This window comes from Pyrgilauda ruficollis, unplaced genomic scaffold, assembly GCF_017590135.1.
Source record: "Pyrgilauda ruficollis isolate IOZ18807 unplaced genomic scaffold, ASM1759013v1 scaffold162, whole genome shotgun sequence".
Classification (NCBI taxonomy): domain Eukaryota; kingdom Metazoa; phylum Chordata; class Aves; order Passeriformes; family Passeridae; genus Pyrgilauda; species Pyrgilauda ruficollis.
Window position 1 is genome coordinate 53,042 of NW_024514987.1, and position 15,501 is coordinate 68,542.

General features: G+C 56.1%; 1 protein-coding gene across 1 annotated transcript; it reads left to right on the forward strand.

The window, feature by feature from the left end:
* Positions 1-1,164: 1,164 nt before the first annotated feature.
* SELENON (selenoprotein N) lies at positions 1,165-14,619 on the forward strand. Its single transcript, XM_041463128.1, has 12 exons — positions 1,165-1,322; positions 4,042-4,159; positions 5,166-5,296; positions 5,732-5,944; positions 6,593-6,717; positions 7,429-7,566; positions 8,359-8,440; positions 9,355-9,543; positions 10,446-10,551; positions 11,614-11,726; positions 12,377-12,478; positions 13,276-14,619. The coding sequence occupies exons 1-12, from the start codon at positions 1,179-1,181 to the stop codon at positions 13,444-13,446; spliced, it is 1,632 nt and encodes a 543-aa protein (XP_041319062.1). The 5' UTR covers positions 1,165-1,178; the 3' UTR covers positions 13,447-14,619.
* The last annotated feature ends 882 nt before the right edge of the window (positions 14,620-15,501 follow it).

Below are 15,501 nucleotides of genomic sequence, written 5' to 3' on the forward strand. Positions count from 1 at the left end.
TCTGCCTGGTCCATCCTCATCCTCCCTCCTCCTCCCTTAACTGCTCGGTCATGCTCTCGCTCATCTCCATCTCGAGAATTCTTTAAACCTAAAACAAAAACGATTAGGCAGGCTTAGGATACAGCAGAGCTTCAAAGGATTAAACGCTGACGCTTCCCTGGGAGAGATCAAACACTCGGTGTTGGCCCCGCAGCAGAAATCCTCCTGGCTGTGGGGGGATTGGAGCGGGACTGGGAGCACGGAGGAGCTGGATGAGGAGCGGGGAGGGCTTAAAATAATAAATTTTCGTGTCTAAATAATAAATTGGTGTGTCTTGGCCCAGCCACCGCTGAGGGACAATGTGACAGCAATGGGCGGCCGTGGAGGGACACTGAAAACATGGGAGGTTGAAAAGCTTGGGGTGGAAATGACCCAAAATGACCCAAAATGTGGCATGGTGGTAAAAATGACCCAAAATGTGGGGTGATGCTGGAGAAAGGAGGCTGAGCACCATCACCCCAGGGCTGCCAAGTCATTCCCATCCCTAGGGCTCAAACCTCAGCGGAATCACTGCAAAAAATACCTGTTTTGTTAAAAATACCCATTTTGGTCAGCTACAACCACACCAGTGCAGGATACGGCTTTGGGAAGTGCAGAACAAGTTCAGGGTTCTGTTCTTTCTGGGAAAAGCTGAATTAAGGACAAAATGGGAATGTGGGGATGGACACACATCCCTCTCTCGCATGGATAATAAAGAAAAAGCCCTTGGAGACAGAGGAGGAGGGGGTTCATCCCCCCAAGAGCCCTCACAGCAGAGACATTTCAGCCTAAAAAGCGCTTTTTTCCTGAACGAGTGCCGCTCTTTTAACATTAAAACGTGTTTTTATCCTGACGAGTGCCGCTCATTTAACACTAAAAAGAGCTTTTCCCTAACGGGGCGGCGGCGATTTAACACTAAAACACATTTTTTTCCTTAACGGGCGCCCCTCATTTAACACTAAAACGACGTTTTCCCAGACGGACCGACGGTCATTTAACACTAAAACACGTTTTTCCCTGACCGGCTTCCGCTGATTGAACACTACAAAAACCCTTCCCCTGACGGAGCGGCGCCGATTTAACACCAAAAAGGGGTTTTTATTCCCGCGGGGCCCGCGGCCCCTCCTCGCCCGCCTGACGCCTCCCCCGGCCGGGCGGCCATGGCGGCTCCGCGGCGCGGGCCCGGCGCGATGGCGGGGCCGGGGCCCGGGGCGGCCCCTCCGCGCCTGGCGCTGGCCCTGGCCCTGCTCGCCGCGCTGGTGGCCGTCAAGTACTACCGGGACGCGGAGGCGGCGCGGCAGCAGGTACCGAGCACCGGGCAGCGGGCAGCGGGCAGGGGCGGGGACGGGCCCGCGGGGCCGGGCGGAGCGAGGGGAATGGCGGGCGCGGCCGGCCCGGGCAGCGTGAGGGGAGATGGCGGCGCCGGGCGGGCAGCGGGGCTGAGGGGGCTGTAGAGGGGCTGAGGGGACACCAGAACCGGTGGGCAGCGGGGCTGAGGGGGCTGTAGAGGGGCTGAGGGGACACCAGAACCCGTGGGCACCAGGAACCGGTGGGCAGCGGGGCTGTGGGGGCTGTAGCGGGGCTGAGGGGGCAACAGAACCGGTGGGCACCGGAGATGAAGGGGGCCAAAGGCACGTTGAGGGAGCCCCAGGAACCGGTGGGCACCGGGGCTGAGGGAGACGTAGAGGGGCTGAAGGGACACCAGAACCGGTGGGCACCGGGAACCGGTGGGCGCCGGAGATGGAGGGGCCATAGCCAGGCTGAGGGAGCCCCAGGAACCGGTGGGCACCAGGGATGAGGGAGCCGTAGCCAGGCTGAGGGGGCACCAGGTATCGGTGAGGGCTGAGGTGGCCATGGCCAGGCTAAAGTGACCACCAGGCATCGATGGGGGCTGAGGTGGCCACAGCCAGGCTAAAGTGACCACCAGGCATCGATGGGGGCTGAGGTGGCCACAGCCAGGCTAAAGTGACCACCAGGCATCGATGGGGGCTGAGGTGGCCACGGCAAGCTGGAGTGACCACCCGGAATCCATTGCCGGGGTGGTTGGGGTGGCCATCACCGGACTAAGAGGAGTTTAGGCATTGTGGATAATGGGGTTGAAGGCTGAAGTGACCACCAGGCTTGGGGTGGCCTCTGGGGTTGAGGTGACCACCAGGCATCCGTGGCCATGGGGGTTAAGGTGTTGGGGCAACTGCCAGGCATTGGTGGCTGCTGGGGTGGAGGTGGCTGTGGCCAGGCTGAGGTGGCCACCAGGCATCAGGGGGGTTTAAGGTGGACACTGGGCTGAGCTGTGGTGCCACACTCCAGTGAACGTGGGCTTGAGGTGGCCACTGCCAGGCTACGGCTCTGCAGAGCTGGGGTGGCCACCAGTGACCAGCTGCCCCTGCCTCCAGCCCCATTCAGTGAGGGAAAAATTACTGTTCCCCGCATTCCAGCTGTACAAATTCCAACCCAATCCCTCGGGCTCTGTGCCTGTGAAGTGCAAAATGAGGAGAGGCCCTGAAAGATCCATCAGCAGAGGAGCTGTGCTGTGCTGTGCTGTGCTGGGGAGAGCAGAGGCAGTGGAGCATCCCTTCAGAGCTCAGCACACATCCAGGACAGCCTGCCCTGCCCAGGGGAGGCTGCTGCTCCCTGCCCAGGGCCCTGAGCTGGCTCCCAGCCCAGCAGTGATCCCAGTCCATGACCTGTGTGCCAGCACAGGTGAGATCTGGAGCTGGGAGAGGTCCTGGAGCCTGGCACGAGCCTTGTGTGACCCTGGGAGATGTGTCAGCACCTGCAGCCAGGTGCTCAGCAGAGCTGTGACCTGTTTCCAGAGCCCAGGATGCTCATCCCCATCCATTCAGGGAATAAAAGCAGGTTAACTGTGGACAGTCCACAGTGCATTGTCCCTGTGCACAAAAAACCATCTCCCTTCATTTTTTCATGTCCTTGGCCATGTCCTCCTCCAGATCTTTGTTTTGAGTTCCAGTTTATTTCAGTCTCAGCCCTGGAAGTGCCCTGGAAGGCTCTTAAGTGCTTTTGTAGCTGCGATTGATGGGAGCAAAGCCTTCCAGGCTGCATTAGTGCTGCTTCAGGCTGGCAGGCAACAGATGGAAAATAAACTGGTTCAGGAGCTCTGGGGATGGTGGTGGTGGTGCTGCAGGCAGCGGAGAGCAGCAGAATGCAGAGTGTTTGTGCTCCCAGCTCCAGGCTGCTCCGGGGGTGGCAGGGCAAGCTGCTGGATCCTGGGGCGTGTGCCAAGGGCTGGCTGGCACTGAGGGCTTTGTCTCGCCCGCTCTGTGTCTCTCACACCAACCTGGAGCTCTTGCTCTGCCTCCAAGTTGTCCCTTTCCCTTCAGACTGCAGAGTGGAAATGTGTGGAAGCATCCAGAGCCCTTCTGGGGCTGCTCCGAGGGAGACACCCCCCTGTGGGGGCTTGGCAGAGGGAGAAACTGAGGCACAGAGAAGCTGGGATCCCCTGGAAGTTCCTGGAGAAGACTGTGGGTTCTGTGACTCCCTGATGGATGGCTGAGGGAGCAGGGAGCCAAAATACTCCATGCAGTTCCAAGGCTGGAGGGGCACTGACCAGAGCAGGGCAGTGATGCTGGAGTGGATCCCACCACGAGTGGAAGTTTCTAATTCCAAGGGCTCAGCTCAGTCCCTCCGTGCCTTTGGAATGTGGTGCTGACATCTTTGACTGCCTTTGTTTGGCTGCACATCAGCTTGCCCCAGCAATCACCACCTCCAGGTGCTCCCAGTAGCTGCAGGTTTAGGACTAACTAGCTGGAAAAAGTGGGGAATTTTTCTGGCAAAAGACACTGAACGTGAGCAAATGGTTCAGTTGGAATTACTCAGGCAGATGCAGGTTCAATATCCTCTGCCAGCAGTTCCTGGACGCGTTGCAAATAGCACCAAATCCTGCCAAGGGGAGTTAATCTTCCCCCTGGATGTGCTGGGAAGGATGGGATTAACTCCAGAGGGGCCAGAGTGGGCTCCTGCAGGAGGCTCCAATGAAATCTCTCTTGCCTCTTCTTCCCAAACCAGGAGCTGGCTCTGAAGTCCTTGGGGAATGAGGGGCTGTTCCTCTTCTCCTCCCTGGACACCAACAAGGACCTGTACCTGAGCCCAGAGGAGTTCAAACCCATTGCTGAGAAGCTCACAGGTGGGTTCCTGTCTGCCTTCCAGAGCCTTCCCTGCACAGAGCCAAACATAATGAACCCCACAGCTTGAATTCACTGAATATTTTATTCACTTTATTGTTTCTGGGTGCTGGTCTGGGTCTTATTTACATGAAGAGAGGCTGTGAAGCTTTCCATGTTGTTGGAAAGGCTTAAGCACCAGACATCACTTTGACAAAGTGCAGTTTTTACAAGGTGGAGGATCCCGTTGCTGGACTAGCAAAGTACATAAGTTACTTTGTGTGGAGCTTAAAGGGGATTTGGGATGGGTGAGTGCAACAAATCCAGCTCAGCCCAGGCTGGGCCAAAGGCATCAGTGGAGTCACAGGGCTCCATTGAGCTGGGGCAGCTCTCCTGGATGGCAGCTGTGGCAGATCATCTCTGGGGCTGTGTCAGCACAGAGCAAGTGGCCCTGCTGGTGCCAGCCAGGGAGGAGTGTGGGGATGACAATGGACAGTGGGGACACAGTCAGGCTTTGCTGTGCTCTCCTGGACTGGCTCCAGCACGTGCTGGGATTGCTCCGAGGGGCTGTGAGCCTGCCTGGGCTTTGCAGCCAGGGAAACAGGGAGTCATGGAATGGTTTGGGATGGGAGGGACCTTAAAGCCCATCCAGTGCCACCCCTGCCTTGGGCAGGGCACTTCCACTGTCCCAGGCTGCTCCAAGCTCAATCAGCCTGGTCCTGGACACTTCCAGGGATCCAGGGGCAGCCACAGCTTCTCTGGGCACCTGTGCCAGGGCCTGCCCACCCTCACAGGAAACAATTCCTTCCCAATGTCCAACTTAAACCCACCCCTTCCACTTTAAAACCACTGAGTTTGTCCCCTTCCTCTTCAGTTTGTGCAGCCAAAGCTGGTCTGGGGATGGTTCTGTGTGGGGACAGCTGGGGGACTCCCAGTGCTCCTGGATTTACCAGGATAAACGTGTGATCACTTCACAATTGCTTCAGAGGGAGGAGAAACAGCTGCTTGAATTGCTGTCCTTTTGTCCAGGGGTTGCTCCAGCCTCAGAATCTGAAGAGGAGGAGACGCTGGATCCAGACGGGGAGACTTTGTCCATCGTGGCCAAATTCCAGCCCTTGCTCATGGAAACAATGACGAAGAGCAAGGATGGTTTCTTGGGAGTAGGTGTCCTGCAGGCCGCAGATTCTGGGATAAACACCTCTGGGGGGCTGGGAACAGCACCAGGAATAGGCTGGGAGGGGACAGGGTCCTGCTGAATCCCGTGGGATTTGCTGTGACAGGAGCTTGCTGCCCCCTCAGCGTTTCAGCACACTCAGCAGTGCCCTGCCCCAGTTAGAACAGCCTTCCTGGGGAGCTGGGAGCAGCAACCAGAGCTGGCTCTGCTCAGCTGAGTGCAGCAGCACTGGTGTTATGTGGCATGTTCCCCTCTGCTCCGCTGCTCACATTCCTGAAGGCTGACAAAACTGTTGGGTGGGGTAAGAAGAATTTGGGATGTGAAACATTTCCCCCCCTTTTCCAAAGCCTCCCTGCATCCGTGACATCACTGCACACTGGGAGACTCCACTGTGGGCTCTGACAGCATCTTTTGTTCACAGATTTCCCACGTGGCTCTGTCTGGGCTCAGGAACTGGACAGCCCCAGCAGCCCCTATGAGTGTCCTGCTTGCCAGGCAGTTCAAAGCCTTTCTCCCTCCAAAGGATAATCTGGATCTTGGGGATCCGTGGTGGATAATTCCCAGTGAACTGAACATCTTCACTGGCTATCTCTCCAACAACAGGTTTTACCCTCCACCTCCCAAGGGCAAAGAGGTGAGATATGAAACTCAGATTTTACATGTGTATCCCTGGATTTTCCAGGGAAGCAGGAATTCTGTGGTGTGTAGCCAGGAGCACCTAAACTGGAGGCAAAACTGAGAGCAGGCAAAAGCTCTGTGTGTCTGTGACAGCCACATGAGGCTGACTCGAGTAACTCCATCTTGTTTGTTAATTGTGTGGGATTTGAGGGTAGTTTTTCCCAGAGAGGGTTGCTCAGAAAGGACCTGTGGGATCATTCCTGGTGGAACAGTGAGCCTTTAGGTGCCAGGTGGGACTCTGTGTGTGCTCAGCAGGTAAAGCCTGGCTGTGCATCCCCTCCCCTGGGTGCAGGCTGGGATCAGTGGTTGCACTCCCACCCCTTCAAAGGCTGAAGCATTAGTGGAGGCAGCCTTGCACATCAGTTTGCTGTTCTGCCTGGGCTGATGGAAAGCTGCAGACCACGGGAATGGCACAGAAGCCGTGGAAGATGGATTTATTTGTGACAGCAGTGCCTTGCTTTGTCTCCTTGGCGTGTGATTAGGTCAGTCTCTGAGCTGGCTGTTAAATCACAGCCATTCTCTGGCCTTCCTGCTCAGGTGGGGGTTGCTTTGGAGCTGTGTGGAGGAGCAGTTCTCATTCCTGCTCCTGCCATTCCCCCTCCAGGTGATCATCCACAAGCTGCTGAGCATGTTCCACCCGCGGCCCTTCGTCAAGACGCGCTTCGCCCCGCAGGGAGCCGTGGCCTGCATCCAGGCCAGCAGCAGCTTCTACTACACCATAGCCTTCCGGTGAGCTCCAGGGGCTGGGGACACCCCTGGGCCTGTCCCCTGTCCCAGGAGGGCAGGAGGCTGCTGGGAGCCCTGGCAGAGGGCACAGCAGGCATGGCATGTGCAGCGTGTTCCCAAGGGACAGCGGGTGCTGTGGCTGGGAGGGGGAGGGAGGTGCAAGCCAAAGGTCACCTGTGCTGCCAGTGTCACTGTGTCCTCCTGCAGGACATCACCCTTGGACTTGATGCCAGTGTCACTGTGTCCTCCTGCAGGACATCACCCTTGTTCTACCCCTGGCTGAAAGGGGAGAATCTGGCTGGCAAGACTTTTGTTAGATTCAGGTTTATCAGAGTGTCTTTCCAAGCGGAGAGAGTCCACAGAATTGTTTTGCTGGTCGTGTTACACACAGCTTTGATGTGTCTGAGCAAGCTGGAGGGAGGGCTAAAGGGGCCTTGTTCTGTCCCTGTGTTTCAAGGAATGATAAAGGATTTCAAGGAATGATAAAGTATTTCATCCTTCCTGGCTGTCCAGTTCCAGAAGGCATGGATGCTGGAGATGCTCCTGATGCATCTGTTCCAGTCTTTCACCCTCTTCACTGTGTGACATGAGAAGCTTTTTAAGCTCCACCTCTCTTGCCCAGTTTAGGTTCCTAGTTTCAGGTGCCTGGAGACAGCTTTTCCCTGCTGTCACCTGCAGTGCAGGATCCCAGCTGATGGCTCCTCTCTCTTTCAGGATCCACGCTGAATTCCAGCTGAACGAGCCACCAGACTTCCCCTTCTGGTTTTCCCCGGGGCAGTTCACAGGTTACATTGTCCTGTCCAAGGACTCTTCCCACGTCAGGGACTTCAGGCTCTTTGTTCCTAACAACAGGTACAGCTGTTTCCCTCTCATTTCTTGGAAAATCTCAGTGATTTAAGCTCTGCAGTTGCCTGTAAATGCATTTATACATCACTGAGGATCCCTGAGCCGTGCAGGGCCTGATTCATGCCCAGTAACTGTCCCTTGGGGCTGGGAGGATGGGAGGGACAGGCAGGGTGTGGCAGGACTGGCAGTCCCAGTTCCTGGCTGCAGGCACTGAAGTTCAGCAAGGCCTGGTGCTCCTCCTCCAACAGATTTTTTGCTTGGAGTCTCACAGGTTAAGGTTTTGTGTGCAGAGCTTTGCACCAGCTCGTTCCTGCTCTCTGGCAAGGAGCTGGAAGTGTTTCAGGGGGAAGAGGCTTCAAATCTCTTTGCCCATGACAAGAGTGAAAATTCTATTACAACGTTACCCTGGCGACTCAACCCCAGTGCCTCTGTCAGCACATTTCCTACAGCCAGCAGACACTTTGGGCTCTGCCAGCAGCCTTTTGCTTCCAAAAAAACACTTTTAAAAGTTCAGCAGGATCAGAATGTGCGAGTGAAGTGCTGGGAAGGAAGAGGGAGCAAAGACATCTCTCTTTCCTGTCATTTGACAGAGCTCAGAGGTGTTGAGTGTGTTTTCCAGAGTGCTGAGTGGGTGCTGGCCCTGGTCCAGCAGGATCTGGTGTTCCTGGGCTGCTGCAGGGAGCACAGAGATCTCCAGAGGCTCTGGGTCAGTGCTGACCCTGCAGAGGATGTTCCCATCTGGTTGGGGTTTCCTGTGCACAGCTTTAGCCCTGGGTGACTCGTGGGTTCCCCGTGCAGGTCCCTGAACGTGGACATGGAGTGGCTGTATGGGGCCAGTGAGAGCAGCAACATGGAAGTGGACATTGGATACCTGCCTCAGGTCTGTGCCCCCTCCCTGTGCTCCACACCTGTCCAGCTTCTCCTCAGGGGTTTGTGCTGCCACAGCCCTGAGCTGTGGAACCCCTGTGACCCCATTCCTTACAGCTTTCCCTTGATCATTTCAGTACAACAGTAGAATTTCCATTTATCTCTGTCTGTCCTCTGCAGCCCCATTGGCAGCTGTTCTGATATTTTGCTTTTTCCCTCAGTGTGGGTTGAATCCTGAGCTTTTGGAGACTTCTTCCTTTTTTAAAACATTGCCTGACAGGCAGGAGGGAAGGTGAGGAGCTGAACCCAGGCCCTGAGCCCAGAGCAGGGTATGAATAACTGTGGGTCTGGATTTAGAAAGTGCACGAGGTTGTTCCCCTTTTTTTTGTGGTAATCCCAGCTCTTGGGACAGGAAACATAAGTCAGAATTCTGAATGCCTGAATTCAACAGGCCCATGTTCTCCTAAACTAGAGTCGTGATTATTTTTAATTGGCAGAAGTCAGGAAGGCAGATTTAGCAGAATCATTTCAGCTGTTCCAGCACACAAACCACGGGGAAGCTCCTGGGCAGCTTTTCCTGCTGCTCCCTCTCGTGGCTTCCCAGGGCTGAGCTGCTGACAGGAGCAAGAGCTTCCAGTGAGCCCTGCAGATCCTAATGGCTGAAAGGATCTGGTGTCCCACAGCCAGTAATCTCCTCTGGGAAGGTGGGAACGTGGAGTCTGTGCATTTCCAGTCCAGAGAGTGCAGCCACACTGAGGGAAATGAAGTTCCTCTCCTGGTATTTCACTGGTGAAGTGCAGCTCCAGGAGGTGGGAGACCTTCCTGAGGAGCTGCAGGGTGTTATTTTGGATCTGTATCCTGTCCTGGAGCCCAGGAGAACCAGCAGAGAGCTGAGTGCAGGGTCCAACCCAGGCTGTTCCCCTGCAGATGGAGCTGGAATCCACAGGGCCCTCGGTGCCCACCGTGATCCACGATGAGAACGGGAAGGTCCTGGACAGCAGGGACCCCTCAGGGGAGCCCATCCAGTTTGTGTTTGAGGAGATCACCTGGCAGCAGGAGATCCCCTGGCAGGAGGCAGCCCACAGGCTGGAGGTGGCCATGTATCCATTTAAGAAGGTGAGGAAGGGGTTGGGCTCTCCTTGGCACATTGATTTGGGGCAGATTGTCCTCACTGAGCCATCCAGTGACCTGGAGGGCCAGCAGAGGCCACAGCCTGAGCAGCATCCAGGGCACTGGGAGAGTGTCCCAGAGCGTTTGGGATCACACAGCAGCAGAGACAGGAGCAAATTCTCCATGTCAGGTGTCCCCAGGATTGTACTGTGGGTGTAGCTCGTCCTTCCTGCCTCTTATCAATAGCTGCTGCTGTGATTTTGGAGCAGGCAGGTAATTGTGCTGCTTACAAATGGGTTTTTCCTCTGGCTTCACTTCCACAGCAGCCAGGTGCCTCTGGACCAAGCTTTCCTTATCAGCAGAGAGCACATGATCTGCCTGTGCCTCTGCAGCCTGCAGCCAGACACAGATTTATAGCTCTGGGTGAACTATTTAACATGCCAGCAGCCTGTGGAGCAGATGGCTACTGCCTGTCACTGCTTCCTTGGCTGAAGGGACACGTTTTGGTGGCTGCCTCCTTGTGCCTGAGTTTACAAATGTCCCTTCAGGCTGCCAAGATGTTAATATCAGTTCCTTTCATTTGAGTGATTGGAGCAGGCTCCCTCACAGCCAGTTCTCAGGCTGTTTCAGGAGGTTTTGTAATAAATACCTCAAGGCCAGATTTCCCAGCAGCTGAGGGTTGCAGACAGCCTGGCCACCCTGGTGCAGATGTTCTCTGCAGTGTGTGAGATCAGGGCTCTGCAGGTGCCAGGGACAGAGGGGCCCTGGGGACACCACCACAGTTGTCACTCATGTAAATCTGCACATCCTGCTGCAGACTGAGCTCTGTGTGTGTCACCCCTGGGTCTGGTTCCTTCAGAGCTGCTCCTGCTGTGTGCCTGTTCCTCACGCTGTCCCTCTGCCCCCAGATCTCCTACCTGCCCTTCACAGAAGCCTTTGAGAGAGCACAAGCAGAGAAGAAGCTGGTGCACTCCATCCTGCTCTGGGGTGCCCTGGATGACCAGTCCTGCTGAGGTGAGGGCATTCCCACCTGCCTGGAGGGATGGGGGGCAGGGAACCTCGTGCCATTTGTTTTGGCTCTGGAGGTGCTGGATAGACAAAGGCTAGGAGTGGGGAATCACTGATGGGAGTGGGGAATCACTGATGGGAGTGGGAATCACTGATGGGAGTGGGAATCACTGATGGGTGTGGGAATCACTGATGGGAGAGGGAATCACTGATGGGAGTGGGAATCACTGATGGGAGCTGGGAGTGGGAATCACTGATGGGAGTGGGAATCACTGATGGGTGTGGGAATCACTGATGGGAGAGGGAATCACTGATGGGAGTGGGAATCACTGATGGGAGTGGGAATCACTGATGGGAGAGGGAGTCACTGATGGGAGTGGGAATCACTGATGGGAGCTGGGAGTGGGAATCACTGATGGGAGTGGGGAATCACTGATGGGAGTGGGAATCACTGATGGGAGCTCAGCTGCCCAGTGCAGCACCAGCTCTGTCTGAGGTTGTGATTCAGGTGCCTTTGTTGAGGTGCAGACATGGCTGTGGTCTTTCCCCTTCCTCTCCTGCTGGGGAAGAGGCAGCATTGGCAGGGAAAAGGGACACTGCTCTGTCTGCCTTGTCCCTGGCACCTGCACAGGAGAGGCCAGAGCCAGGCCTGGCCGTGGGGCTGTCCCAATGTGCAGCTTTTCCCCCTCAGTGCCTCAGAGCCTCTGTGCCACGTTGGGCAGGAGGGATGGGTGGGAGGGGAAGGGTCTCTTCAGTCCTGTCTGCCCTGAAAACCCCTCAGCACTGGGCTGTGCTTGGCATCAGCAGCAAGTGGCACTTGGGGTGGCTTCCATGGCTGACTTCTCCTGGACCTTCTGTGCCTGGCTTGGGCTCTGCTCTGCTGAGTGCTTTGTGCCAGCAGCACCTGTGGGGAGCAAAAGCCATGGAAAACTGCCAACAACAGAGCAGAAAGACACTGGGGAGGGCTGGGGGGACCAGAGTCAGCTGCCACTCAGCAGGTGGCATGGAGCATGGTGACAGTGACTGAGGAACCCACAGCAAAGCCTCCTGTGCCTCTCCCTGTGCCAGGTTCGGGGCGAACTCTCCGGGAGACCGTCCTGGAAAGTTCGCCCATCCTCGCCCTGCTGAACGAGAGCTTCATCAGCAGCTGGTCCCTGGTGAAGGAGCTGGAGGAGCTGCAGGTGAGGCTCACTCTCTGCTGGGGGTGCCACGGGGTGCCAGGGGCAGGGAGAGCTCCCTCCTGTGCCAGGGGGGATTTTTGTTCCGAGCCCTCCCTGTCCTCGGCAGCTGCAGGGGCCAGGCAGACACCAGATGGAGGCAGGCTGAGAAGTGGCACTGTGACCCCCTTGGCTCTGTCCTGGTGCCAGGTTTAAAGCTAAAACAGATGATTCTCTGTGAGACAGCCCTGCCCAAGGCCTCTGCTGCCATCAACCAACTGACTCCCCTGCAACCCAGGGGACGACCAGATAACCAAATGACTGTCTGAACCCTGAGGCTCCTGACTGAGCCTTTCCCCACTTCTGAGCTGTGCTGTCAGCTGGGATCAGTCACAGAGCTGGAGACTCTGGGAAGGGCTGGGATCAGACTTTGGTGTGCCTGTGATGGGGTGATTTTCTTGTCTTGGGGGAGAAAATTTGCAGCTGAAATGAGAGAGGGAGCCTGAAAGGGAATGGGAAAGCAGCCTGTGAGAATGGTACCAGTTACCATTGCACTGCAGAGCAGCTCTCTGCTCCCTCCCTCCCTCCCTCTCTTCTGTGTCCTGTGGGCTCCCCCTGTGCCATTTTGCCACTTCTGGGGTGTGCCAGTGTGTGGTTTTGGTATCTCCCTGCAGAGCAACAGAGAGAATGAGTTCTACAGCAAACTAGCCAAGCTGCACCTGGAGAAATACAACTTCCCTGTGGAGATGATCCTCTGCCTCCCCAACGGCACGGTGGTAAGGCTGGGCTCCTCCCATGGAGTCTGTTCTCTGCAGGGTCCCCAGACCTGGGACTGCTCCTGAGCCTTTGTCCCTCCACCTAGAAATCTGGAACAAATGTATTTTAGTTCAGAGACAGAACAGCAGCAGCTCTGGGCAGGGGCAGAACAGACTTGAACCAAGTGTGATTCCTCACTGTCCCTGAGCTTTGGGAAGGCACTGTAGCTTTGTTTCCTGCACCCATGGCCCTTTGTGCTCATCCTTTGAAGAAAATCTCCTGATCAGCACCTTCCAGCACATTGATCTCCCCAGACTGGTCACAGCAGATCAGCCATTAGTGAGCCCACACTCTCTGTCTCTGCAGGGCTGGGCTAATCCTGCCCAGACACCAGCTGGTCACAGCTGCAGGGTCCCCTCGCTGTCCCCATGAGGCTCTGGGCTGTGACAATGGCTCAGTGTCCCCCTTTCCCAGCTCTGTGGGGCAGCAGGCAGTGCTGGGAGCTCAGGTGCACCCCAGGCTCCATCTCCCCAGCTCCTGCTCACAGACGTGAGCTGGGCCTCCATGGTTTTTCCCACATCATCTTCTTCTTAACCTAAGCAAAGGGTCAGCACCCTTGGGGGAAGATCACACATTTTTCTCTGACTCTGAAATTCAGACCCAAATTCTGGTTCCTGAATTAGCACTTGAAAAGAATTAGATATTCTTGTAGGAGCTGTTACAGCCTTGTCAGGTCTGTGCTGGCTGCAGGCCAAGGCAGGGGATGGGCAATTCTTCTGACCCTTAGAAGTCTCCTCTCATCTGTTTTCTTTGCCAGATTCACCACATCAATGCCAACTATTTCCTGGACATTACTTCTATGAAGCCTGAAGATGTTGAAAGCAGCATCTTTAGTTTCTCAACCAATTTTGAAGACCCTTCAACAGCAACTTACCTCCAGTTCCTGAAGGAAGGGCTGCACAGAGCAAAACCATACCTGCAGCCCTAAAGCCAGGCACCTGAATGCCCCACTGAGATGGCCAAAGACTTCAGAGATCTATTTTGGTTACAGCAAATCCTCCTCATCCCCGTGCCAGACGTTGGTGTTGAACTGCAGGCAGTGCCAGGCTGGTGCTGTGCTCTGGATCTTGGTTTGAGCCTGAGTTCCTGCTCAGTTCAGGCACATTTCCACAGGAGTGCAAATACTTGAATCCATTTCCAGGGCACCTGCCTGGCTGTGCCACCCACCCTCATTTCTTTGCAGCTCCTGTTAAGCCTGGTGGAACTGGTGCACCCCAGAAGTGCTGATCTCCAGGACTTGCTGAGTGCAGGGAGCAGCACTGCCATTGTGACCAAACACTCGTGCTGAGGACAGAGCCACAGCCCTGGGCAGCTCCCTGCTCCCCTCGGGGCCAGCCTGGTGTCCTGGGCAGCTCTGGACACTGACAGTGACAATCTGTGTGACAGGACTGTGGCAGCCCTGAGCAGCCCCCAGCGCCCTGTGTGACCTGGTGGCCTTGCTCAGGCAGGGTCTGTGCCCCAAGGGTGGCACAGGGACGCCAGAGTGGGCACCAGGGCATCAGAGGGGTCAGGTGAGGATCAGTTTGAGCCCCCAGGAGCTCCCCCAGTGACCCCAGGCTAAAGGACACAGCAGTGAGCAGTGTCCCATCCATCCATCCCTCCCAGGGCTCCCTCCCCAGCAGCTCTGGGAGCTTCTCCCTGGTGCTCTGTCCCTCTTTGCTTTGAGCTTCCAGGTTGTGCTGGGTGAGGAACCATGAAGTTCCCTCTGGGAACTGCCCTGAGATCCTCACCTAGGTGAGGACTGGGCAGATCTAAAAGCCAGAAGTACAAAAACATTTTTTCAGCATTTTTTTCCAAAGAGATTGTTCAGACATGAAGCCATTATCCCTTACCTGAAGCCACCCTGAGCAGTTGCTCCTACTCTGTGCCAATGTCTGGATACAGAATGAGCATCATTTTGTAATTTGGAGAAGGAAGGGTTAAGTGAAACGGGTTTTAAGGCATATTCCCACAGACATGTGAGGGGACAAAGCATCCTCAGCAGCCAGCCCTGGCTGGTGATGCTTTTTCTGCTCTCTGAAGCACAATTTTGTTGGACCAAACCAAATTAAGGGAAAAGCCTTTTTTTCTTTTTTTTTTTTTTTTTTTTTTTTTTTTTTTTATTTTTCCTGACGGGGTTTTTTTTTTAATTTTCCTGACGAGGTATTTTCAGTCCTGGGAGGAGCCTGGTGGTGGCAATTACCCTGTCCCCTCCCTGCCCCAGCCCTCCTGTCCATACCTGAGCCTGGGGACTGAGCTTAGCTGCACCTCTGGGCTGGACCAGTGTCACTTCACTAAGTGCTCTAGTGAGGTTAATTACTGACCCGGGATGATTCTCAGTGTTGGCTTTGTAACTATGCATTAGCTCTGCACTTTGTCACACCCCAGTGGGACAGGCTGGGCTCTGGCAGCACTGCAGAGTTCCTTCAGCCCCTGGGGAGCCCTGCAGAGTTCTGTCAGCCCCTGGGGAGCACTGCAGAGTTTTGTCAGCCCTTGGGGAGCCCTGCAGAGTTCTCTCAGCCCCTGGGGAGCCCTGCAGAGTTCTGTCAGCCCTTGGGGAGCACTGCAGAGTTCTGTCAGCCCTTGTGGCGCTTCCATCCCTGCAGGGCTCCAGCCTTTGGGTTCCCACTGTGTCTCTGTTTATTCTCTCATGAGCTCCCCGCAGCCCCTTGGAGCTCTCTCGGGATGAGCCCGGACAGTGGCAGAGGAGCCCAAAACCACCCCCGAGCAGGAGCAGCCTGGGGCATCCCGAGGGGACCCGTCCGCGTCCCTCTCCCCTGCCGGGCGTTCTCCCCGTTCCCTCTGTCGTTGTCCCCGTTCCCTCTGTCGGTGTCCGGTGAGCGGCTGCCGCTGCCGTCCCTCCCGTGCCTGGTGACGCCCTGGCCCGAAACCCGCGGCGGGCCCGGGCCGATGTCGGCCGGGAGGGGCGGCGGAGCGGCCCCGGTAAAACCATCCGTGCATCCTCAGCTCGGCCTCGCTCTCCTTCCTGCGCCGGGGCTGGGGG